A 27,790-nucleotide genomic window follows, 5' to 3' on the forward strand; every position below is an offset into this window, starting at 1 on the left:
AAAACTAGCAACTCAGTAAACCACAAGAGAGATAAACATAAACAAGCTACAGTAGTAATACATTTCTTGCTCTTTTGTTCCACATCAAAAAGTGTCCTATTTTCTGCAAATTGATCTATAGATTCAATACAATCACAATGAAAATGACAACAGACTTTTTTGAGAAAATTGAAAAATTATAAAAGTTTGTGAAAATGCAAATTAAAGTAGTTAAAAATAAAATATGAAAAACCAGAACAAAGTTAGAGAAATGTACAACTATAGTAATTAAGATGATATAGAAATGGAGTAAGGACAGACAAATAGACCAATAAAACAAAATGAGTTCAGAAATAGGCCCTCACATACAATGTCAATGGCTTTTTTGCAAAGATGCTAAGACAACTGAATAGGTAAAGTCTTTTTCAACGAATTTTATTGAAACAACTGGATATCCATATGAGCAAAAATTGAAACATGACCCCTACCTCACACACAAAAATAATTTGAAGTGGGTCATAGATCTAAATATAAAAGGGAAAATTATAAGCCTTCTAGAAGAAAACATAGAAGGAAATCTTTGCAATCATGAGGAAGACAAAAATTTCTTATATAAGCCTCATACAGCAATCACCATAAAAGAAAATGTTGATAAATTAGGCATCATCAACGTTACTGTCAACTACTCATTCAAGGGCATTCTCAAGAAAATTAAGTGGAAACCTACAGCCTGGGAGAAAATATTTATGTTACAGATACCTGAGTAAGAACTCTAATCCAGAAAATACAAAATATTCCTACAAAAGAACAAACAACCCAAGTATCAAAATGAGCAAGTAACTTAAACAGACATTTCACACACCAAAAAGATAACAACAGCCAATGAGCACAAGAATAAGATGCTTACAATCAACAGGCATCAGGAAACACGAACTGAAAGCACTATCATATACTGCTGCTCAATTACTAGAGTAGTTTTAAAGACTAACAATACAACATTGTTGATGAGAATCAAGAACAACTGGTGCTCTTTACAAACTGCTAGCAACAATGCAAAACGGTATGATCACTTTGGAAAACAGTTTCTTGTAAAGTTAAATATGTATCTATGACCCAGAAATTTCACTTTAAGGTATTTATGCAAGTGAAATGAAACCATATGTTTACAAAAAGACTTGTAGGAAAATGTTCACATCAGGTTTATTCATAGTAGCCAAAAATTGGAAACAATGCAAATGGCTATTAAGAAGAGAATGGATTAGAAATTGTGCCATATTTACACAAGGAATACTACTCAGCTCTAAAATGGAACAAACTTCTGATACATGCAACAATATGACCTCAAAAACATTATAAAAGAAACAAGCCACTAAAGTAGGTATACTGTTTGATCTCATTAATATGAAGCTTAAATGTAGGAAAAACTAACATTATATGATGCTAGGGACCCGAACAATGATTTCTAAAGGGAATGGTGGAGGAAGTGACAGAAAAGAGAAAAAGAACTTTCTGGCAAATGTAATTGTTCTCTATCTTGATAGAGGTATATGTTACACAGGTGTATACAATTGTCAAAATTCATTCAACTATATAGTTAAGATCTGTGCATTTTGCTGCATAAAAAATTTAAAAACACACAAAGAGGGCAATGGATAATTCCATCTGACCAGAGAATCAGAAGTTTTAGGAAAACAATGATACTTGAGCTTAACCTTAGTTATGAGGATGGTAATACTACATTTCTGTGGTACCTAGGGCAGTTAGAGATCAAAATGAACTAATTTCTGCAAAAGTACTTCAGAAAGTATAAATTCCTCTATAAATAAATGATGTTTTCTTTTATTTATAGTATCAACTATAAATATTTTTAATATGACCATCAAATATTGTTTTCTTTCTCCCCTTAGCCCAAGCCAGTTTACCCTCTCTAATCCATAAGCTGTCCACTTCATGACTAGATAACTGTGGCAGGCCATACAGTTACATGGTATCCCTGCCTTGACTCATCCCAATGTTCAGTCTGGTGTTTAGGCGAATGCTAAATTGTCTCCCTGAAACCCTTCCTATATCCTATCATTCTTCATCCAGATCAACAATCCCAACTGTTTATATAATCAAATCTCAAATCCTTTCCAAGGCTAACAAAGCCCTCTGAAATTCAGCCTCACCTTCCCTACCTGTACAAACATGTTTCCCATTATTCCTGAAGTCTATACTACTGCAGTTAGGTCAGTCTCTTCATTATGTTCTGAAAATCTGCTCATTCATGCTGCCCACTATTCAATTGAAATACTTTTCCAACATCTCTTTGCCCATCAAAACATTTCAGAATCATCTCAACTCTACGTTTTCTATGCCACGTTCACTGAATACCACTCAGTCTACATCTCCTCTGGCAGCCACCATATCTGTCTCCAACCATTCACAGGACAAACTTTCCATACAAGTTGTCTATTCTCACTGGCTCCATCTCCTCAGCTACTGTTCACTGAACTCACTCCTATTTAGCTTCTTCCCTCACCACTCCACCAAGACAGCCAAGTCACCAATAACCTCTCCCTATCGCCAAGCCCACAGGACACTTTTCACTCATTTCATAACAATTCAAAAGCGTTGGTAACCATTCCCCTCTTAAAAGTCTCTCAATGCTTGGTTTTCACAGAACAATATTCACTTCTTTCTCTGAACATCCCTCTATTTTTTTTGCAGGCTCACAATTCTTTACCAATAAGTATACATTAGTGCCTAAGTCCTCTCCTTTCTTTACTTTTATACACTTACCTATGTCCATAGATTCAGTAACTCATGATTGAATATCTCCAAACCAAACCTCTTCTATAAACTCTCGATCTTGACATCCAAACTTGACCTCTCTTCTTAGTTATCTTAAATGTGCTTCAGTATAACATGATCATGACTTTTTGCTCCTTCAAATTAGGTGCTTTCCCACTGTTTTCTGTCTTAGAGAATAGGTCCACCATCCATACAACCTTATCAGCCAGTAATCTGGGAGCCATCAATCACCATTTATCCCATTACCCTCATATCTAATTCATTACCAATCGCATTACTTTTACTTCCTAAAGCTCTTTCAAATCTCTCTAGTTCTCTTCATCTCCATGATCATCACCCAACTCTAACCTTCTATCATCTCTCCCCTAGACTACTCAGGTAACTGTCTAACTGATTTACTCAGAACCTCTGTGGGATTCCTTCAGTGGATTTTTTTATACTGAAGCCAAACAAGATTTTTTTAAAATTAAAATCGTATCGTGTTTCCTCCCTCCTTTAACATCCTTCTTTTGGCTCTCAGAACACCCAAATCCTTTCCATGGCCCACAATGACTTCAAAGTCTGCCTAACCTTAGTTCTCATCACTCTGACCCTTGCCTACAATACTCGCCTACAATAGCCTCATTGACTTTTCTTATATTCTTATAAAAGCCAAGTTCTCTCCCACCATAAGGACTTTTTACTTGCCATCGTCTCTGCCTAAATACCATTCCTTTTCCCTCCTCACCTTGTTGTCACCTACATTTATTTAGATCCTAATTCAATTGACATGACCTCAGGGAATCTTTCCCTGACCTCTGATGAGGGCATATCCGTGTTATATAATTTTTTGACATGATGCACCTCTCCCTCACAGCCATTATCACAATGGCAGTTTTATATCCATTTGTGTCTTGACTTAATTAATGTATATCTGGCAGGGCGCGGTGACTCACGTCTGTAATCCCAGCACTTTGGGAGCCTGAGGCAGGTGGATCATGAGGTCAGGAGATTGAGATCAGTCTGGCCAACATGGTGACACCCCATCTCTACTAAAAATACAAAATTAGCTGGGCATAACGGCGCACTCCTGTAGTCCCAGCTACCCAGGAGGCTGAGGCAGGAGAATAGCTGGAACATGGGAGGTGGAGGTTATACAATGAGCCAAGATCATGCCACTGCACTCCAGCCTGGGCAACAGAGCAAAACTACATCTCAAAATTAAAAAAAAAAAAAATTAATGTATATCTGCCTGTTGGATTATAAGCTCTATAGGGATAGAGCCCATGTAGGTTTTTGCTCACATTTGATCTCTCATTGCCTAGCACAGTGCCTGACACATAGTAAATGCTAATTTAATGGTTGATTATATGAATAAGCAAATGAACTAATACATTTTTGCAGGGTTCTCTTTTTATACAATTGATATCATAAAATTTATTAAGTAATGCCTTTCTAAATATTCCATATATGCTAATCTTGTGTTTTCATATGAATCACATATTCCTCAGGATTATTAATTATATGCCTACTCTGCATACAGGAGTTTCAATATAATCATCCCAACAGAAAATCAATAATGAGACATTGGACTTGAACTACACTTTAAACCAAATGGACCTGACAGATACATATATAAACATTCCACCCAAAGAAAATAAAATACATATTCTTCTAAAGTACAGAAAGTTGAAGTTCTCAACACAGAATGTTCTGCAGGATAGATCAACTCTTAGGCCACAAAGTAGGTCTTAACAAATTTAAGAAAATTAAAATCATATAAAGTATCTTTTCTGACCATAATGTTATAATGCTACAAATTAATAATATGAAGAATTTTAGAAAATTTACAAATATGTGAAAATTGAACAATATACTCCTAAGGAACCAATAGATCAAGGAAGAAATTTGAAAGGGAACTTTAAAAATATCTTGAGACAGGCCAGGCACAGTGGCTCATGCCTGTCATCCCAACACTTTGGGGAGCTGAGGCAGGCAGATCACGAGGTCAGGAGTTCAAGACGAGCCTATCCAATATGGTAAAATCCTGTCTCTACTAAAAATACAAAACTTAGCTGGGCGTGGTGGTGGGCACCTGTAATCCCAGCTACTCAGGAGGCTGCGGCAGGAGAATCACTTGAACTCGGGAGGTAGATGTTGCAGTGAACCGAGATCATGCCACCGCACTCCAGCCTGGGCAACAGAGTGAGACTCCATCTCAAAAAAAAAAAAAAAAAATTATATATATATATGTATATATCTTGAGACAAATGAAAACGGAACCACAACATACCAAAACTTAAGGGATGCAAGAAAAACAGTTTTAAGAGGGAAGTTTATAGCAACAAGGGCCTACGTGAGAAAAGAAGACACCAAATAATCAAACTAATGTTATATCTCAGTACACTAGAAAAAGAACAAACTAAGCCCAAAGTTAGTGGAAGGAAGGAAATAATAAAGATTTGAGCAGAAACAAATGAAATAGAGACTAGAAAAGCAATTTTAAAAGGTCAGTGAAACTACAAGTTGGTTTTTTGAAAAGATAAACAAAATTGACAAACCTTTAGCTATACTACGAAAAGAGAGAGAAGACTAAAAAATCAGAAATCAAAGAGGAGACATTACAACTGATACCACAGAAATACAAAGAATCATAAGATACTATTATGAACAATTAAAATCCAACAAACTGGCTAATCTTGAAGAAATAAACAATTTCCTAGACACATAGAGCCTACCAAGACTAAATCATGAAGAAAAAGAAAATCTGAATAGAAAAATAACAAGGAGATTAATCACTAACAAAAATTCTCCCATCAAAGAAAAGCCCAGAACCTTATACTGTCACTGTTTACTAATTCAATCTTTCTCAAACTCTTCCAAAAAATTAAAAAGGAGAGAAAACTTTCAAATTCATTTTAGGAGGCCAGCATTACCCTGATACCAGACAAGGACACTACAAAAAGAGAAAATTATCCGCCAATATCCCTGAAGAACACAGATGCAAAAATCCTCGATAAAATATTTTCAAACCAAATTCAACAACACATAGAAGGATAATTCACCATGATCAAGTGGTATTTATTCCTGAGATGCAAGGATTGTTCAATATATGCAAATCAATAAATATGATAGACCATATTAACAGAATGAAGGACAAAAACCATAATATCAATTCAATAGATTCAGAAAAGGCATTTGAAAAATTCCACATTGTTTCATGATTAAAAGCTATCAACATATTAGGTACAGAAGGTACGTACCTCAACATAATAAAGGCCATAATAAGCTCTAACATCATATTCAATGGTACAAAGTTGAAAGTTTTTCCTCTAAAATCCGGAACAAGACAAGGATCCCACTCTTACCACTTCTACTCAATTTCTAGCTGAAGTCCTAGCCAGAGCAACTAGAAAGAGAAAGGAAATAAAGCCTTCCAAATAGGAAATAAAGAGGTTAAATTGTCTCTATTTGCAGACAATATGATCTTATATGTAGGAAAAAAACAAAGACTCAACGAAAAAACTGTTAGAACTAATAAACAAGTTCAGTAAAGTTGTAGGATATGAAATCAACACATGAAAAGCATTTCTGTAACAACAAACTATCCGAAAAAGCAGTCAAGAAAACAATACCATTTACAAGAGTAACCAAAAAATAAAATAAAATAAACAGTACTTAGGAATAATTTAACCAAGAAGGTGAAAGATCTATACGCTGGAAACTGTAAAACATTGATAAAAGAAACTGAAGACACAAATAAATGGAAATATATCCTGTGTTCATGGACTGGAAGAATTAATATTGTTAAAAAGTTCATACAACCCAAAGCAATCCACAGATTCAATGTAATTCCAATCAAAACCCCAAAGACATGTTTCACAGAAGTAGAAAAAAAAATCCTAAAGTTTATCTGGAATCACAAAAGACCCCAATAGCCAAAGCAATTTTGAACAAAAAGAACAAAGCCAGCGAGTCATCATACTACCAGATATCAAAATATACTACAAAGCTATAGTATAAAAGCAGTACAGTACTGGCATAAAAATAGACACATAGACAAAACATAATAGAGAGCCCGGAAATAAAACCACTCATTTATAATCCATTGATTTTCAGCAAAGATACCAAAAACAATGAGGAAAGGGCAATCTCTTCAATAAAGGATGTTGGTAAAACTGGCTATCCCACATCAGAAGAATAAAATTAGACACTCATCTCACACCATATATTCAAATTAACTCAAAATGGATTGAAGACTTCAACATCAAACCTGAAACTATAAAACTGCTAGAAGAAAACATAGAAGGAAAGCTGCAGGACATTGGTCTGGGCAAAGATTTTTTGGATATGACTTCAATAGCACAGGTAACTATAGTGAAATTAACAAATGAAATTACATCAAACTAAAAAGCTGTACAGCAAAGGAAACAATCAACAGAATGAAGAGACAACCTATAGAGTAATAAAATATATCTACAAACCAAACACATAAGGGGTTAATATGCAAAATATATAAGAAACTGAAACAACTTGATAGTAAGAAAACAAATAACCAGATTAAAATATGGGCAAAGGACATGAATAGACATTCCTCGAAAGACAATATGCAAAGAGCTAACAGTTACATGAAAGAAAGCTTAACATCACTCATCATCAGGGAAATGCAAATTAAAACCACAATAAGATGTTACCTTATACCTCCTGAAAGGCTATTATCAAAAAGACAAAAGATAACAACTGACCAAGGTGCCAAGAAACAGGAACTCTTATACACTGTTGGTGGGAATATAAGTTAGTACAACCATTATAGAAAACAGAATGGAGGTTCCTCAAAAAATTAAAAATAGAACCACCAGATGATCCAGCAATTCCACAACTGGGTATATAACCAAAGGAAATTAAATCGGTATGTCAAAGGGCTATCTGCATGCTCATGTTTATTGCTCCACTATTTACAGTAGCCAAGATATGGAATCAACCGAAGTACCAATCAACAGATGATTTAATAAAGAAAATGTGGTATATATGCCTAATGGAATATTATACAGCCTTTGTAAAGAAAAAAGTATTGTCATTTGTGACAACATGGATGAACCCGGAGGACATTATTTTAAGCGAAATAAGTCAGACATAGAAAGACAAACACCATATGATCTTACTTACATGTCCAATGTAAAAGTCAAACTCATAGAAACAGAGAAAAATGGTGGCTACCAAAGGCTGAAGGGTGGGGACACTGGGGAGATGTTGGTCAAAGGTCACAAAATTTTAGTTGGACAGAAAGAATAAGTTTGAGTGATCTACTATATATCAGGTTAACTACAGTTGATAGCAATATATTGCATATTTGAAAATCTCTAAGGGAGACTTTAAGTGTTCTCACTGCAAAAAAAAAAAAAGTAACAGGTGAGGTAATGAATATATGAAATAGCTTGACTTAGCCATTCCACAATGTAGACATATATCAAAGCATTACGTTTCCTAGACTATGTTTTTAAAAACTTCAAGTTGGTTTGAAAAAAAAAAACTCTGAGTTGTTAGGTCTTTAGGTATACCTGGCAAATACTTGAATTGTCTGTATTCTATATTATTGATTAAAATGTAGATATTTTGAAAAATCGTACTGAAGAGAAGGGCAGTCTTGTTGTATACTATAAACATATTCAATTTTTACTTGTCGATTTTTTAAAACAATTTAAGAAAAGCATTGCAATATACTTATTATTTATTGGTTGAATGAATTGCTAGTATTCTAGGAAAAAGGATCCCACAGGCTTAATAAAGAAAGACTGTAAACATTAAAGGGTCTGCTGATCTAACAAACAGTGTTTTTAAAACTTTTTTTTATTAAAGCTCATAGTAAGAAATAATTTTTTGTTGGTTTTTTTTTTTTTTTTTTTTTTGAGATGGAGTCTCGCCCTATCGCCCAGGCTAGAGCACAGTGAAGCGATCTTGGCCCACTGCAAGCCCCCCCTCCCGGATTCACGCCATTCTCCTGCCTCAGCCTCCCGAGTATGGGACTACAGGCGCCTGCCACCATGCCCAGCTAATTTTTTTGTATTTTTTTAGTGAAGATGGGGTTTCATCGTGTTAGCCAGGATGGTCTCGATCTCCTGACCTCATAATCCGCCCGCCTCGATCTCCCAAAATGCTGGGATTACAGGCGTGAACCACTGCGTGTGGCCAGAAATAATTTTTACATAATGACTCAAGTGTATATACATATGTGCAGACATGTACATACACAACACGCAATTGAAAAAATTTCTCAGACTACATTTACTCACTACATGAGATGCACTCTACAATTTCTAACCTATTTCAATTTTGGGTGCATTAATCAAGACCTGTTAAATCAATTCCATAACCCAATGAAGGGGTGTACCTTACAATTTTAAAAACATGATTTAAACAGCCCTGCAAAGGCTTTACAAACCTCTCTCTCTCTTATAAACAGACTAGTTTTCAAGATATGTGTTAGGATTTGGATCATTCTAACTATTTCATATTAACTCTGCCATTAAAAAATTACCCTGCCCCCATGATACCATTTTCAATAGTTCTGCAATGGGAACATTCAGACTCCAGCTCAGCAGCGTCCAGCTATCACTACCCATTTGTTAATATATTATTCCACTTACACTTGAGTAACTCTGTGTAGTAACAAAATTAATAACAAAAGCAACCATTAGTGTAGCCCCTACTCTATGCTAGGTATTGGGCCTGATGTTGTACATGTTATCCCTAATCAGGAAAACTTTATTTCCTCTTTTACTGATCACTCATCAGGCAATAAGTCACAGACTCACAAAGCCTAGATTCCCAAGGTCAGAAGTTGCAGCTAGAACACATGTTCCTTAAATTCTAATTCTTGGCTGAAATAATTGCAAATTTAAACTCTTCCTAAGTAGTCTAGGAAATTACGTCTCTTTTTTTGCTTTAGATGGAAAAGTAGGAAGACTAGGAATGAAGGAAAAGTCCTAAAGCAACTCACTGCAGGGAGAACTAACTCTTCCTGTTAGACTGGAAGCAGAATTGTTTAGGGGAAAAACACAGAAGTCAGAATCAAAAGTAGATAATTAAGACTTTGCTTTTCTCTTCAATCCCATTTTTCAAAATATCTACATTTTAACCAATAATATAGAATATGGACAATTCAAGTATTTGCTAGATATACCCTAAAGTATTTGCTCACATAGTCAATCAGACCTAACAACTAAGAGTGTTTTTCAAACCAACTTAAAATTTTTAAAAAGGTAGTCTAGGAAATATGCTCTCCATTCATCTTTATGCTTGAAGTTTAAGTCCAGTAACTGAAACCATCAAAGAGTTAAGTAATTGGACTGTGCTCACCAGACTTTACCTCGAGGCTTTAACAATTGCATTTTAACTATATGCACTCTGAGTTTATGGAGGACAACCATGAAAACTGCTTTTACCATTTCTGAATGTTTCATAAAACCATAGTTGAGTAAAGTAGATGTGGTGCTGAGTCTACTTTATATGAGATGTTATCAAGTGGTAAACATTTATAACAATCAATATACCATAAGGAGCCCTGACCCAAATATTCTCTCAGAACTTGGATCCCTTCTCCGTACCATCAAGTAAATTTCTGTGAAAAAGCTGGAGAGTTTTAATTAGGCTACTGGGTGCCTGATATACAAACTGGTGACAGTAATGCCCACTATTCTGGGTAGTTATGGAAACTAAACGAAGTAAGCAGTCTTTATAAACTATTAAAGCAAAAAGCATTTATAAGCTATTATGATCAGGTGCAAGATTATGTTACTGAGTTGCATATGCAGAAGAATCTTGGTGTGTGTGTGGCGGGGGATATATGTATGCATGTAAGTGAAGAACCTAGAAAAAATAAACTGATAAATGTTGACCCTGCAAACTGAAACCTATAAAATTATATTTATCACTGAGAACTAAACTACAGAATAAAATACTTGAGAAAAAGGAGAAATAAGAGAGGGAGACAGATTTTTTAATCAAGGCTAAATTAGATAGAAATTGCTGAATATTAACTATCCAGAGGCTTCTTTTTGAAATTTCTCTATTTGTTCACTGAAACACTCTCTATGTATACGAAATATTCAAATAACTGTTGCATTTCCCTGTAGTCATGAAAATTCTTATTTCAACAAATGAAAAATATATTATTAATAAATATTAAGAACAGAATAGCAAATTAATTATAATTGTTCCCAGGAAAATTTTAATTTCCTTTAGCTTTAAAACATGTTGGCGAAAAGAAATCTGATTACAGAGGAGTAACTTCTTTGCAAAGCAAATGAGTTACAAATCTAGAAAGTGAGAGGGTCTAGAAGTTTTGGAAACATGATGCCTTTAAAGAAATTGCCCAGAATCTCAGTGACCATCACCCATTCTTATCAACCAATCTTGACAGGGAAACCAGTTCTGGTTTGTCCTCACAGCTCTTAAAGAACCTTGAGCCATGAATTCTGGAAAATGGAACTTCCCTTGAGATCCAGATTGTTTCCGTCCTTAAAGATGTTTACAAACATTTCAACTCCAAAGAGATCAAACACACAATATGGTCCTGTATGAGTTTCCTAAGAATCAGGGCATTATCCTCACCAGGAGGCAAGGATTTCAGAAGCTGTAATTTCACACGTCAGCAGATTCTGGAATGCATCTACAAGGGGCTAAGACTTGAAAACAACTTGAATACAGACTTGAAAACAACTCATGATATTCATTCAAGACTATGCAGTATCCTATCAGAGGTGAACCTAAAATAAAACAAGCACTTTTTCTTCAAGGGTTAGAAAGTTAAAAACGAATCAAAGACCCTTAATTCCAAACGGCTCCCTAGGGATTATTACCAGTCTTGACTGCACAGTTGAGTGGAGTGAAAGTTGAGGGAGATTGGAGGGGGCCACCTAGGAGTCATTTATCCCAGTCCCCACACCCCAAAGATTCTGTTTTAATTGGTCTTGAGTGGAACCCAGGCATCAATATTTATTGTTAAATCTTTCAGTTTCTTTCAATGTGCAGCCAGGGTGGAGAAGCACTAATCTAGTGCAATAATTCCTAAATGCTGGCAGCTGCAATAGAATCTCGTCACGAATGTCAAAAATAGAGATTGCTAAATTCTAATGCAGATGCTCTGAATTGACTCCCTCACAGGTGAATACAAAAATGCAGGCATAGAGGTAAGTCTCATATGCTCAGCCAAGTCTGGCACACTTTGATCCAGTGCCTTGCTACTCAAAGTATGGACCAGCATCACCTGGGAGTTTATTGGCAATGTAGAACCTAGGACCCACCCCAGACCTTCTGAATCAGACCTGCATTTTAACAAGATCCTCAGGTGACCCCAGAATGCACCCATCTTCTGCTTTTCCTTTCTTTTATGGATGGGAAAAAAGACCAGGAAAGTTAAAGGACTCGTACAATATAGGAAAAGAGTATCTAGCAGGGGAAAAAGACAGAACCAGGTCTCCCTGTCTAAGACTTTCTATTTTATCAGATTATATTTCTGAACTGCTGTCTAAGCTTTTGTTTCATTTTGTTTTAATACAAGGAGGCACTTCCTCTTTATACAGCAATTTATTCGGAAAATAGGAAAACAACTACACTTAGGTTAATACTACTACGTATTAATTCCTAAAGGAGATCATATACAAATCATGGGATCAACAATCCTGGCTGATAAAAAATTCTGGACAAAGGAAGGTTATATTCAGTCAATAAAGGCAATATAAGAGCATGTGGGATGTTTCCTCCCTTTCTATAGCAATTCCAGGAGAAAAAAATATGTTTTCCTCTGAGCTGCTCCAATATGATTAGATTGGTTTCTGTTTGTTTTTATGAAAATCATATCCTTCTCAGATCCAGAAATCTCATGTACGTTAACAATGGTAGTGTGGAGGGGAAGGAAATGGGAGAAATCAAAGGATACAAGCTGGGAGTTACGTAAGATAAATAAGTCTAGGGATCGAATGCAAAACATGAGGACTACAGTTACTAACATTGTACTTAATAATATTATATTGTATGCTGAAACTTGGCTAAGAGAGATTTTAGCTCTTACCACACACAGACAAAAGTGTAAATATGGAAGATGATGAATAGGTTAATTTGCTGGACTGTATAATCATTTCACTATTTACATGTATATAAAAAATGTTATAGGCCTTAAATATATACAGTTTTTAAGACATGTAGAAAAAAAGGGTGCAACACCTTTTTAGGGGGTTAAGCCTCTGGCTCCCTCTCCTTTTTACCTTTTTTATGCAAATTACCCCCAGAGAGAAGTATTTCAGAGAACTAGCAGTTTTTAAGTATTTTAAGAAATGATAATAAAACACACAAACACATTTTAGAGTACTGAGGAAGAAAGAAAATGGAGTGGAGTCGAGAAGGAAAAGGACTTCACACACACACAAAAAAAAAACTTTCACTAATTTATAGATTTGCCAAGATCCAGAGCAGTGTGTGAAGACAGTCAGCTGCATTTTCCCTCTGTTTTCTTGTAGTTCTGACTTTGGAGAAGCACACCATCCAGAAACCATGGCTCTCGCTCTCCAAGCCCTCAAACCCTGGGACACAGAGCTCCTCCAACAGAAGCGAAGTACAGGCAAGACTAGAAACCCAGATGAGGGCTATTTCAAGCTGCCCTTCCGGATCACTGGGGCTTCAGTGAGGAAGAATCAGTGCAGGCAGTCGCAGCTCCAGTTATCACCCCACCCTTCACAGTGCTCTCATTCAAAGAACACACATTCCAAAAATCGATGCCTAAGAAGGAAAATCTGAAGCAAAAGTGACCCAATAAAACCCATGTAGCAATCACTAACTTTTTCTAAAAGGAGTTGGTTGCAGAGGCCTTTTCAACAATGCTTACTGTCAAATATTTATTATAAAGTTAGGTTTGGTTTGGGGTTTGGGTTTTATTCAAAAGTTTACTTAGTTTCTTATCCAAGTCAGTTTCTTATCAAAATCTGAAAATACATGTTTCTAATCCACAAGAATGACCAGACTGTCCAAGCTAATTACCTGGTTCCTTTCTGAACTCTGCAAGTAGAATGCAGAAATCACATCTGTACACACTTATATTGAGCTAAGCTGTCTTTGGCTGCATTCTTCTTTTCTTCGAGGGAATGAAAAGGGAGCTAGATGACAGCGAAGATGCAGATGGTCTTTAGAGTTTCATTCCAAGCATGGCCTTCTTCCAGTTTTTCCTATCTCAAGGATATCTTCCCTACCTCCATCTGCACACAGATGCTTGGGCCAAAACCTTGGGAGTCATCCTTCACACCTCATCCATGTCGTCCAATCCATTACTAGATCCTAATAATTCTACCAACAAAACATATCTGATGCATCCATTTCTCTCCATCTCCATTACTACCATGCCAGGCCACACCACCATCATATCTTGTCTGGACTATTGCACAGAGACCAGACCTAACTGGTCTCCCATCTTGCTCCTCCTCCCCTCAACTCTTACAGAAGTAGCTTTTGGGACCATGAGGTTTTTCCACTGCACTAGAAATAAAACACAAAATCTTTCCCCTGAATAGTCAGGCCCCTAACTGTCACTCACCCTTATCTCCTGTCTTTCTTCTGGTTTCACCCAAGGCAATCCAGCTGCGCTAGTCTGTAAGCTTCACAAACTTAACCATTTATTTTCTTTTTCTCCATGCTTTCTCTTTGCCTGAAATATTCTTCTTCCCACTTATCCTCTTGTTACGTCTCACTTTAGGTATCAATTTAACACTACTTCCTTAGAAAGTCCTCCCAATTGGAATTAGATCCTGTTGCACATGATCATCACACCCTTCCCTTTTCATCCAAAATGCTTATGACAATTTGTAATTATATATTTGACGTGGGCTTGGTGAATGCCTGCCTCCCCTACCAGACTCTGAGTTCCATGAGGTCAAGGACCATGTCTATTTGTTCATTGCTGTACATCCACAAATGTTTTATGACTATATCAAATAAAAATTTCTGATTCCTATTTAAAGTCATATAGTCAGTCAATAAATAGTTATAAAGCAATGCTTAGACATTGTCAAGAATGTAGATAAGGACCATGGCAGGTATGTTTTTTTTTTTCAAGGAATAGGCAATAAGTTAAAAAAAAAAAAAAAAAAAAGGTGGGGGGCGGGTGTTACTAAGCAGAAAGCAGATATTTCCGCACTTTGAATGGCATCTGGAAACTTGTAAATTTAAATCATATGGTCTGTATTTTTTTATTTGTTTGTTGCTTTGAGACGGAGTCTTGCTCTGTCACCAGGCTGGAGTACAGTGGTGTGATCTTGGCTCACTGCAATCTCTGCCTCCTGGGTTCAAGTGATTCCCCTGCCTCAGCCTCCTGAGTAGCTGGGACTACAGGTGCACACCATCACACCTGGCTAATTTTTTGTATTTTAGTAGAGACGGGTTTTCACTGTGTTGGCCAGGATAGTCTCAATCTCCTGACCTTGTGATCTGCCCGCCTCAGCCTTCCAAAGTACTGGGATTACAGGCATGAGCCACCGCACCCAGCCTGTATTATTTTTTAAATGTGTCTTCTGGATGAATGATATCTATAGATCTATTTAAGTTTCATAGAACAGTAACAGGGGAAAAATCTGAAGCATATATAGCAATTGTATTTGGGTTAAACAAAAGATTGGTACAGATGGCTAAACAAAAACATAATTTATATGTCATGCCCACATCCACAATGTTGATTTGTGGTATGTGCACTGCCCATTTCTATGTCAATGACAGAATCTAAGGCTGGTGTCCTTCATGTCCTTACAAAATACACCTGTATCCTACTGTATCCTACAACAATCCTCTAGCAATATAGCAAATGTGCAGACATACTTTGTACCTTCCACAATGACACTAATTATTACCCAATAATATTGGCAACATTAAGCAGACCATCACTGTAGGAGTTTAAATATGCAAAAATGTCTGTTAATTTGTTCAAACTTGTTCAGCTGTCATCAAAGATAAAAATATGCTTCCACTTTCTATCTCCTTCACGATCAAAGGTACATTTTTAAGTTTCTGTGTTTCTTTGATGGCATTAACTTCATTTTTTCATCCAGCCAAAGTGGTTCAAAATGCATGAGATACTTTAACATATATTTCTGAAATTCCAGTGGTAGGAATAATAGCAACTTTGTTATTAAAAAAGATTTCTCCACAAAATGTTTAACAATTCAACATTTCTACTTTTAATAGCTGGTGTTTTGTTCATGAAAAAATGACTTTCTAAAATGTAAACTGGTCAGAATCATTAGAAGCAAAATATAATTGCAATAATGGCCTATTTGATGCATAGCTTCATAATACAACAGAAAACTTTCACCCTGATATAATGATAACATTTTACTAAATTTTATTGCAATGAAGTTTCTTAAAATACCTGAAGCCATAAGACTTATGCTAGTTACATAATCTTGGTGAATAAAAGCTAAATCAGTCAAGATATATTTATAAGAGGAACAAAAGTATATATTTAATGTTTAAGCATCATTTTAAATACTACAAATAAAGATTTTTGCAAATGGACGGCATCTTTTCTGAGGAGATTACATATTTTCTTTGAAGTTACGTTTTAATGGCAATTAAACACTAATGGCAAGATAAATGATGAAAAACCTCAGTTAAAAAGCTGGTCCAACTTGCACACGTGATAGAAAAACAGAGGAGGCTTTTCTGAATGCATTCACAATCCAATTAATTTTCTAAAGCTTTCTCTTATATGTTTTTAATTTCTACTCTCTATGCAATGGAGCTAATTGTTCAAGAAAAAGATACAGAGCTACAAATTCAATTCATCTCTCTCCTTTGGCCAGATTTCACTAGGCTGGTTATAAGAAGAGGCTGATGTTTCTGCTTTATTTCTCAGTTTGTCCAAGAATTACCAGGTATTGAAGTAAACAGAACTGATACCTCTTTTGCTCTGGGCAGTCGGTTTTTGTTTGGGGCAGGGATGCACAGGGGTGGGTTGTTTGCTTGGTTTTGGTATTCTCTCCAAAGTAAGCCCTTAGTAAACTGAACTCAAAAGCTTTTAAGCTCAGATCCACCAGTCTCTGCCAGGAAATTCTCGACTACTTAATTTCTTGCTTTCTTCAGGTTAAAAAAAAAAAAAACAAAAAAAAAAAACTCCCCTACCTTACCTTGTCTAAAGAAAACATTAAAAAGTGAATAGGTAGTAAGTCCTCACTGAGATGAGGCAGTGGAAGATCCACTACATCTGTGGCTTCACCACATCTTCTCAGCAACCCTGAAAGGTGGGTGTCCTAATTCTGGAGCACCTCAGTGTGTCACCAGGAGTAAGGGCTAGACAGGGGACTGTGTTGTCAAGAACTCAACATCTTTGCTCTTTCCATCCTAGCACTGTGCCTGAGAGCACAGTGGAGAGCACTGCTCTGTGAGCCTCGGAAATGCCCTCATAGAGTTCCAGGAAGATTACCAGTTACCTTGATAATGGTTGCTCTAGTAGAGACAGAAGTTGCTTTAGGAATGAGCAAGGAGAATATATCACGCATTTCATTCCTCCCTCTTGGAGAACTCTTGTTTCTGAGCTCAGTTAATGAGGCAGCTCTTTCCTTCTGACCTGTAATTCTTTCTTTGGTCCATCACAGTTAGAGACACTGGCTGCATATGATGTCAGTTATGGACATGCTTCACGCCTTAAGATGAGTCAGTGGGCCGGGCGCGGTGGCTCAAGCCTGTAATCCCAGCACTTTGGGAGGCCGAGACGGGCGGATCACGAGGTCAGGAGATCGAGATCATCCTGGCTAAAACAGTGAAACCCCGTCTCTACTAAAAAAAAAAATACAAAAAACTAGCTGGGCAAGGTGGCGGGTGCCTGTAGTCCCAGCTACTCGGGAGGCTGAGGCAGGAGAATGGCGTGAACCTGGGAGGCGGAGCTTGCAGTGAGCTGAGATCCGGCCACTGCACTCCAGCCTGGGCGACAGAGCGAGACTCTGTCTCAAAAAAAAAAAAAAAAAAAAAAGATGAGTCAGTGTAGTAAATGGGCATGAATTAACTTACTCTGCACCAGCACTTACAGGAGACACAAAAGAAAGCTAAGGAGTGATAATCTAGTTGGAAAGTAAGACTAATGTTATACTGAATGGAAAGTCAAAGATGACCCTAACACTTCTAGAGTAAAAAACAAAAATACTAAAGACACTTTGAATAGAAATGGGGAGATACAAAAAAAAAAAAAAAAGTCAATCTGGGGCCAAAAGCAAATAAATTCTATTCTACCCACACTGAGTTTTAGATGACTTTTGAGTAGTACAAGAAGAGCAATCCTGTATACCTTTGGAAACACAGACCTGGGGCACAGAGAAGATAAAGTTTAAATTATGGCAGAAGACAAACTTGCCCTGAAAAGTAGGATGGAGACGCAAGAAAGAAAGTTGAAGGGAGAACTTGTGTGACTACTCAACTCATTCTTTAGGAAGGAAAAGGGGAGTAGGGAGGAGGAGAGGAACAAAAAGGGAAGCCAGTAGAAAGGGCAGCAGGGCGTGTAAGCTCATGACAGCTATAAGATGAATGGTGGAGAGGATAGGGGAGTATAGTTTCAAACCCTGCAAAGTAAAAAAAAAATATGGACCAAGAAAAGGTCTTAAGATTTACAAGAATGTTCACTTGTAATTTTCTAGGAATTTTCAGCATTATGGAGTAGACAGAAATTAGTTGAAAAGAGGTGCAGAAGGAAATGGTGACTAAGAATTAAAAACATCAACTATAGATAGTGCATTCAAATATTTAAACAACTAAATGATAATAATAACTAATGGCATGATAGAATGCTTACTATGTGCCAGGCACCGTTCTCCGTACTTACATGTATTGCCTAACTTAACCTTCACTCTAACTCCATAAACTAGGTACTATTATTACTTGTATTTTATAGATAAGAAAACTAGGTACAGGGAAGTTAAGTCACCAAGCTAGTAAGTATCAGAGCCAGGACTCTAATGCAGGCCTCTAGAACCCAATAAATATGCTCCTGCCCTCCACAGAAAAACAGGAGAAACATTGTTTTTGTCATTGTGTTCATTATGAATCCCTAGTGCTAGATCCCTGCCTAGCACATAGTAGGTACTCAATAAAATTTTGTTGCATTAATGGATAATTAACTAGAAAGGGCATGAGAGCCAAGCAAAAGGATCAGCATTGTATTTCAGAGCCTTTATTCTGAGACTCTTTAACCCCCACTGAGGAACTCCTCTATTTTTTCAATGCTGTAAATATATAAAAATAAACTCATTGTTCTATAATTTGCCCCCAAATTTAAAAAATAAAAATAAATGCCAGCAGATCAAAAAGGGTTTACAGAAAAGATTAGGACAAAGGTTAACTTTTCCCCTCAATCTAAGTGAGTTGTTCAATTTTCAGTTAAATATGGCAACCTGAGGCTGATCCTGCAGTCTCTAAAAATCTAAAACTCATTTTCCTCTTCTGCTGGATACTGCACAGGGCTGTAAGCTGCTCCCCAAGGCAAAACTCACTCAGAAGGTACTTAAGCAGGTAAGGATTGATTCCCAGGGATAAAACTCACCATCAATAACTCCTAACTGCAAAGTTGTTAAAATAATTTAGTTAGAATCTACAAATTTTTAAGCAGTTCTTTCTGGTATAAAATAGTCCAGCTTTCAAGCTCTTGACGATTAAAACAAAAATGGTAGAAAATATTTCAGTCGTACCTCAATTTAGAATAGGAAATGAACATGGGATCCGTTTTATATTCCTTTCTCATCCTCTCAGAAGTACCATCTGATTTGCTCTGTGCAGTGTGGTTTCTGTTTTCAGATATACGCATTGATTAACTAAATAGTTTAAACTATGTAGTTACTTATTAAAGCTCACTTAATAGATTTAATCAGCATTGGCTTGGGGAAAGAATTAATTACGGTCTTTGTTACTTTAGGAGACAAAAATCAAAAAAGCATTTATTCAATGAATACTTACTGCTATGTGCTCTGCACAGTAGAGGACATAAACGTCTTTTTAAGAGATGACCCATATCCTCAAGGAGCTTAGTTCATATATCAAAATGTTCATGACTTCCCAATTATATGTCCTTACATCTACAAACTGTTATGATTTTGCACATAAGCTTAGATCTCAAATTGTGTATCTTTTGAAGTCCACATGACTTTGTACTTAACAGTTATATTTCTGTAATGGGACCAGACCCAAAGAGAGAGATAAATCTATTGTTGGTAAAATTTCAAATAGCTTTCTAACCACACTTTCTTTCTAAATTACTGTGCTCATTAATTTTTCTCTTTTTCCCTTTGGCAACTTAATATATCACAAAACTACTATCTAGAATGTATATAAATAAGTCTCTTTACTAGGTAATAGTATCCACATATAACCAAATACTAAAATGATGTCTAAAATACACACTGATTTATGTGACAATAGTTATTACTGCCTCCATTTGATCAAATATATTTCAAGATTCAGCCCTTCTAATATATTAGCTACTATATTATATAAAATAGGAATATTTAAATGATTCTTTTTAATTATCTTTAAATGATGAAAAGGACTCATGTCATGTATTATTAAGCTAGACTATTTAGTGAAAAATGCTGAGGATTTCTTTTTAATTCTGCTTTGCTATTGGTAAAGGAACTTGTTTCATAAATGTCCATTGTCTAGAATACATCAACACTACTTTCTTTGACCTCAATTTCCACAACAATAATTGCCGCTGGTTTTGGGTTGTGATGTTATTCATGTTTATCTGATTCACAACACATCTCTTTTATTTATAAAAGTATTTTAAGGCACATTTCAATTTTTCCCATTAAAACCAATTTTGTATGAAACATTTCAAAGTATGTCTCGATATATGGTTTCTAACCCTACTAAAAAGAAAAAAGAATTGCCTTAAACCAAAATTCAGATTTACTAAGAGGAAACAAAATCTCTTAAAACAGTCTATCCCCAATCCTGTCTTTTGAAGTTTAATAATTTGAAGAACTTTGAAAATATTATTTAATAATTTTAAATAATTTAGCTTTGTATTTAATTTTTAAAATTTAGGTAAAAATAAAATACTAAGATTACATAACATCCTGAGGAAGTAACTATAAATCTGTAAACTATCTTTTGATAAAATTAAAGCACTGTTATGAACTGATTCTATTTCACCGATTCAATATAAATTATATAAAGATGTCTCATAGAGAAAAATTCTGTTGAAGTGGGAAATATGTAATCTTCTCAGTATGAAGCATTATATACAGGTCATTTTTCTGTAAGACTTTATATTTCATATACTATATATATGAAATGCTGAAATTGTGTATTACAATAAAATTTTATCTGCTAAAGAAAATCCTCTATTAGTCTGCAATGTATTTAAATCCATTTCTTTACAGAAACAATTTTTATCAATATCACATTTGTGTAGTTATAAAATATTGATCACTATCAACTAAAATAAATTCTAATAATTAATATAATAAATACCTTTTTTCATTTAACTTTCCTGCATGTCTTTTATTTTAGATATTTTCTTCCAAGAGCACCAACTAACTACATTGACTCCCTCCCAGTCAAATTTTGGGGGGGACGAGCAAGGTGGGTGAAGAGGGAGGAGGGAACAGAAAAAGAGAAAAATACTAACTACTTGGTTCACCTGTGACAGAACCCAGAGTGACCTCTTGTGGTAAATACTAACTACAGTACTTTGGTGAACAGTACAACCTTTTCCTAGGCTACACTCTGGAGAATGCAGAAGCATTGTTCCTCCAAGCTAAGAAACTCGGCTGTGACTCACAAGGAAAGAAAGAGATGAACACTGACTAAACTAAAGGGCTTTTGTAGGAAATCTACTCAGTCGCTATCAATTAAAATAATCATAACTACTCCCTTCTATTAAAAATAATGTTTATATGGTCCTTTTAGTAAGTCAGTTACAAAGTGCCTAGGTAGATGGATTTCTTACACATCCTACTTCTGGAATCAAGCAAAAGATAGACAAAGAGGGTAATTTCTAGTGAAGATAACAATATCTTAGAATAAGCATCCTTCTATCAGCAATGTGCTGCATTTATTATATAACAGAGTGCAGGAATCTAATGCAAGGGACAATCTTGTGGCTTATGTATAAATATAATTTAGGAAGCGGTCAGTATAATTTCAACCTCTTTGATATTTTAAATGTTAAAGTGGTACATTATAAGACCTGAGTAAACCAATGCTTCAAAAACACTGTGTGGTTTTATCAATATTTCCTGAACAGTGTCTTAGATATTAAAGAAAACCTTTCAAGAAAAAGTGTCAATAACTTCATAACAACCACCAAAATAAAGCCCATTTGTGTTCCATCATTTCTTTTAAATTGGCTAATTGTAAAAGTTATTATTCCTTTTTTGTTTTGTTTATAGATCACTAGTTCTGCTTCCTCTCTTACAGGTTTCTTTTAAGAACTCAGTTTGTACAAATGTCAATTACAGCATGAAAATAGTTTTGGACTTTTCTACAAGTAAGAGATAGCTGAGTAAAGAAAGTGCTTGTGCAACCTCGCTATCTCAAGCAGAATGAAAAATTGAGGACAGTGAGCTTCTTCTCCTGAAAGGTAAGTGGTTCATAAAATACTGCCTTCTGTATTTTCTTCTTTCCTGAACCCCTTTTCTTCCCCAAAAAGAAAAACACTTCTAGTTTTCCACAAAACTAAAATAAACTTCCAATTTGTCATAATGCTTAAAATATTAAATAATTAATTTCTAGTTAAAAGGTATAAAAGTCCTAAAAACAGTTACTTTCTTCCAGATACTAAACCTCTACCCACAAGTTTACTGCTCCCTAGAGCCCAATTTAGATTAACAGTTTGCATAAATAATTGAAATTTAAATAAAGGAAGGTATCCTAATAATATTCTAGACACAAATCTGGTCTGTAAGCCCTTGGGGCAGGGTCCTTCTGGGAGACTTTGCTCAGTGGTAATGAACTCACCACATAGTTCTCTAAACCTTCCCTTACTAATGGCTTATTTTGATTGTACCAGCCAAAAATGTGTCTAAACAGTCTTATGGCATTTATACTTTAACCTTTACAACTTCTTAGAGTAATAATGCTCTCTATATTTACTAGAATCACATGCTAAGAATTATTATAATTCCTTTTGTCTAGAAATGATCTTTTATCTTAAAACTAAAAAGAAGAATTCCTTGCTTCTTTTGATATTTGGCTGTAAAGTGTGTGTGTATCCATCCTACTCAATGGCCCTCATTATTTTATTTTATAGACTTTGAATCACCAGTAACAACTTGCAATGCTGGCTTATAACAGACTGAGTCAACTAAATAAGAAATATAAAAATCCAATCTCAAGAGGCATGAAATAATAACATAGGTTACAGTTGCTACTCTGGAGTACGGAATACAGCGCTGTTATTCTGGGAAACTGCATCTAAGGAGTTTGGAACTTTATTAAGAAATCGTCAGGTATAAAAGTAATATTCAAATATGCCACACTTCTTTTTTGTTTCATATCATCAAAAAGTGTTCTGGTAAATTTGTAACTGGCTGAGATTTCAGTTCATTGGTGATATCCATGGACTAATAAATGTCTGACATTTTCTCTTTGTGTCCATTTCCCTTTCATGTCCCATAATCTCTCTCTCTCCCCCACCCCACCCCTTTCTCTCTGCTGTGTGTTTTGTTTTGTTTTGTTTTCTACATCTCTTATTTTGCTCCTTGTGTGCAAGAGAGAGAAAAAAAGAGTTAGACTGCTTCCTCTGTGTCTGTAGGGTGGTAGACATACTTTACAGACAAATCCCAAAATAGGAGAAGTAGGAAATTCCTCTTTTCAGTTTTCCGGGTGGATGCCTGACCGGCTGAGTGTTTATCCATGTGGCTGTGTATTATTATCTGGGCGTCTCTCTATATGTATTTCTATGTTTGGCTGACTCTCACTATAAGATCTGACTTTTCATGAGAAGAAAATGATGTTGTATCAGAAAGAGCTTTTCTTGGGGTTCAGTAAAAAAGACAAGGCCAGCCTCTGTTTCTTCAATTGTTAAATAGATTGGGAGTGCTGGGTTCTATTCTTTCTCTTCCTACTAAAGCTCTGCCAACAGTTCACTTTCAATGTTGTTAAGTTAGTGAATAATGAAAGCTTCAAAGATCCATTTGTGAGAATCCTGAAGGGAATTTTCTATTTGTCTCAATTAGACAAGTTCTCAGGATAAATTTTTCTATTTCTCTGCCAAATCATATAGAAATTACAACAACTGCGGGATATTCCCCCCGTGAATGTGTAGACCAATTTAATACCATAATTCTCAATTTCTGACGTTCTTCCTATAAAAGAGGTCCTGAGACTTTTCAGCATTTATCACACACACCTGCATATATACTCACTACAAATATCTAACACACTTCAAACAGTTCAGGGTCTTTGCGTAGTGGTATTCGAAGTTAGCCATAGGCAATTAGAGGTGGCATTTAAGTGCCAAAACAGATAAACTTTCATTTGCACTTGGTATTATCCAGGAAAGAAACATTTAACCAATGAAATGATTATGAACATGAAGTGTAAAAAAGATAAAATATTTATTAATTTGAGTGGTAGATATAAAATGGAGGCAACAGAAACAGACATTTCTAAGCCACCTATGGTAAATCTTTCATAGCATATCTACAATTTTTTAAAATTCAAAAACTATCTCATAGTTTCATAGTCTGTATAAGAAGCTTCAACCAAAGTTGCTATATTAGTAAAGTTTAGTCAAGGGATTCTCACGTTCTTTCTCTTTATAAAGCAGAGCAATCATAAGCCTGCAGATTTTATTTTTTAAGGCCTTCTCTGAAAAGTCCTCTCATACACCAAACTGCGTGGAGTTGAAATAACCCAAGAGGATGAGAAAGCTGAAATAAGACTTATATACTTAACTAATTCCAATAACCCACACATTTCCCCCAAACTGTTTGAAGAGTAATATCCCCTTGTATTATAGGCTTAGTATAATATTAATACAAGAAGGTAATGTATAAGAATTGCCTACCATTATGAATTTATATAACTAAAAAATATTAGAGGTATTTAAAAGAATACTAGGCCAGACCCTATTAGCTATTTTTTCCAACCCAAATACAACACTACTGCTTTAGACTTGTATTGTTTCAGGCATTGGCCAAAATGAAGAAATAAAGTTTAAAACCTCAAATTAAAAACAAATAACAAGTCAGATATTTGGGGGAAATACTTTGAGACACTTAAATACAGTTAGTTTCAAAATCAGAGGAAATATTTGCAAGCCTAGTCTTAAAAGAGTTTCTAATCTAAGAATTGGTATAATCTAATCTACCATTTAGGGAAAGCATTATTCATTTAATTATTTGTTATCATTTCAGTGTGCCTCTGTCTTTCCGTGTGCCTCCAACCAGGCAGGGAGCCTCTTAAGAAGAGGGGATGTGTATTAATTACTTTTTTTTAATTCCAAGAAACCACAGAGTGTCTATGGTATAATGCACCCAAATACATATTGTTTCAGTGAATGAATAAACAAGGCACTATGGAACTGCATAGAGTATTTCCATTGCTTTGTTCCAAGCTCTACTGTACTCCATATACAGAAGTGTCTTTCTCATTATTCTCCAAGCAAAAGATCTCAAAATAACAGCCTCTGAAGGAAAAACTTTAAAAGATACTCAACATATCTTACTTATGAAGTTTAAAATTATACAAAATAATTAAAAACAAGTAGAAAATGCAGATTTCAGTAAGATGCAAAGTTTATAAGGTCTTAAAATGTGGAAATATATAACCATTCCCATCCAGAATATCTTGTAGGAAATGAATTTATAAATGGATGGTATTTTAAAGACACATTAAGGCAAGAAAACATTAACATCAGTAGCAAGGTAGGATGGCATCTTTTTGATTTTTTTTTTCTAGTTGCATTAAAAGCACAATAGTTACTGCTTCACTTCTACGTTTCTCATGTTTAAGTTGAACGAAATATATAGACCAATGTACAGTGAAAAACATAGCAAGAAGAAACTTTAAACACCAATTTGTCCACAGTAATTGCCTTCCTATTTTTCAAGCACTGAACTCTTTTTTAGGTTCAACCTCAACTACTCTCCCCAGCACAAAGCACATTTCCCCATGCCCATGAGGCCAAAAGCCTTTCCAGAGATTTAAATCTTGTTAAGTAGCCACTTTCGCAGCCATTCCCAACTTGAGGGAAACCTTTCCACTGAGATTAACTCAGAATTTGGTCAGTCCCTGCTGCTCACTTTGGGGGGAAATGTGGGAGAAGGAAGAACAAGAAAGATAAAAGCAAAACTCAACTCTATGCTCCAGATGTACCTACACCCTATCCAACCCCTTTCTTTCCTCCAGTTCTGGGCTCTGGACAGGTGGGAGGGGGTGAGTCTGTCTGGTAGGAAGGGGATGCAACTAACTTTCCTCCACCATCTCATTGCCACCCCACCCCACCCCAAATCCAGCCCAACTGGTAACTGACACCACCAGGTAAGGCTGCTTGCATCCCCCTCCCCCCTTGGAAGAGGGATGGGATGGAGAGGATGGGGGGCGCGTGTGGGCGGGATGGAGGTAGGGGTGTTCCGAACTACAACTCTCCTTACCACTGGAGCGCCTGACGATGTTCTCCAAAAATGTGTTCTGCGGTGCCACCAGCCCTCTCTTGCCCCCCGGCATCCTGGGTCTGGAGAGCAGCGGCCAGGATCCGCGGCGGGGGAGGGGGGGATGCAGGAAGAGAAGGTGGAGGAAGAGGAGGAAAAGGTGGAAGAGAAGATTGAGCCGAAAGAAGAGGGGGCGCGGCGGCGGCGACGGGGTCCCCTGACTGTATCTCCAGCCCGACCCGGATGAGCAGCTCTGGGGAGGAGGACAAGGCAGTTCATGGTAGTAGCGCTCCCCCGGCCGCCGCTGCCCAGACTGTGGCGGTGCCGCACACGGGGCTCTGGAACTGCAGGCTCCGCGGGGCACAGTGCGCCTGCGCCGCCCCCGCTGTCGCTGTCCCGCCGGTGCTGATGCTGAGGCTGCTGCTGAGGCTGCTACCGCGGCGGCGGGCGCCTAGGCGGGGGCTCCGCATCTCTCCCCCTGCTGGGGAGCGCCAGAGCGAACTCAAGCCCACACTCTCCCAATCCCCCTCAGCTCAGGCCCAGAGCCCTTCCCCGCGCCTTCGTCTCCAGGTCTCCTCGCCCACCCCTCTCGCGCGGCGAGCTCCCGGCTGCCCAGCGCAGCCCAACTTCTGCTGGGCTGTGCGCCTGGTGGTTGCTCCTCTCCCCGGAGATCCAGGCAAGCGATCGCTGTCCAATCGGGCCGGTGGAATGGGAGAAGCGGGTCCCAGGCAGAGCAGTGGCCAGTCGGAGGCTCACATCTCGGCGTCTCCCGCTCGGGTCCGGAATCCGGGCTGCTGGCGCGGACGCGGCTCCCGGGGCGGAGGTGCGGACGGGCTCCAGCTCCAGCCCAGGCTGAGAGCCGGGCAGGGACTGGCTGGGCGGCGCGCGGGGACACAGAGCAGCCACCTGACGCTGCTACCGCCCCCCTCCGGGCTCCGGCGCCCGAAACCTTCGTGAACACTGGCGCTTTCCGCACCGCCCTTACCCCACCCCCGGAGCGGGAGCGCCAGCTCTGAAGTCCGAGCGCACAGCCGGCGCCCGGAATGGCCCCTGCGACCCGCGCCGGGCTTGGCTTCTGGGGGAGCGTGCGGCCGCCCAGGGGAGTTTCCCCCAGGGCCGCTGAGTGCAGGAGGCGAGCCGCAAGCCCGCCACAGCTGCAAAGTTGCGGGAAAGGTCGCACTTGATGCGAAGAGTAGGGGAAGAGGGTGAATAATTCACACCCGAGAGAGGGGGAGTGAGGTGGGCAGCGTTAGCGATGGAAAAACGGTAAAGGCTGTGGGGGCAAAGATGGGCCAGGGTAGGGTAGGGCAGGAATCACCTCTAACAAACCCAACTCCCAGGCGTTGAGAACGGACAGGAGCGGCACCGTTACAAACAGTCCAAAAGCCAGAATGTGTCACAGAGAAGGGAAAATGACATAA

General features: G+C 37.4%; 1 protein-coding gene across 2 annotated transcripts in view; it reads right to left on the bottom strand.

The window, feature by feature from the left end:
* The window catches only part of KCNH5 (potassium voltage-gated channel subfamily H member 5), a 347,163-nt gene extending 320,672 nt beyond the window's left edge, over positions 1-26,491 (bottom strand). For both annotated transcript variants that reach the window (XM_025392372.1, XM_025392374.1), the window contains exon 1: positions 26,373-26,491. In XM_025392372.1, the coding sequence (XP_025248157.1) occupies positions 26,373-26,445 (73 nt within the window). In that variant the 5' untranslated portion in view covers positions 26,446-26,491. The remainder of the gene's footprint in view (positions 1-26,372) is intronic.
* Between the last annotated feature and the right edge of the window lie 1,299 nt (positions 26,492-27,790).

The sequence above is a fragment of the Theropithecus gelada genome, chromosome 7b, assembly GCF_003255815.1.
Source record: "Theropithecus gelada isolate Dixy chromosome 7b, Tgel_1.0, whole genome shotgun sequence".
In the NCBI taxonomy this organism is placed as follows: Eukaryota; Metazoa; Chordata; class Mammalia; order Primates; family Cercopithecidae; genus Theropithecus; species Theropithecus gelada.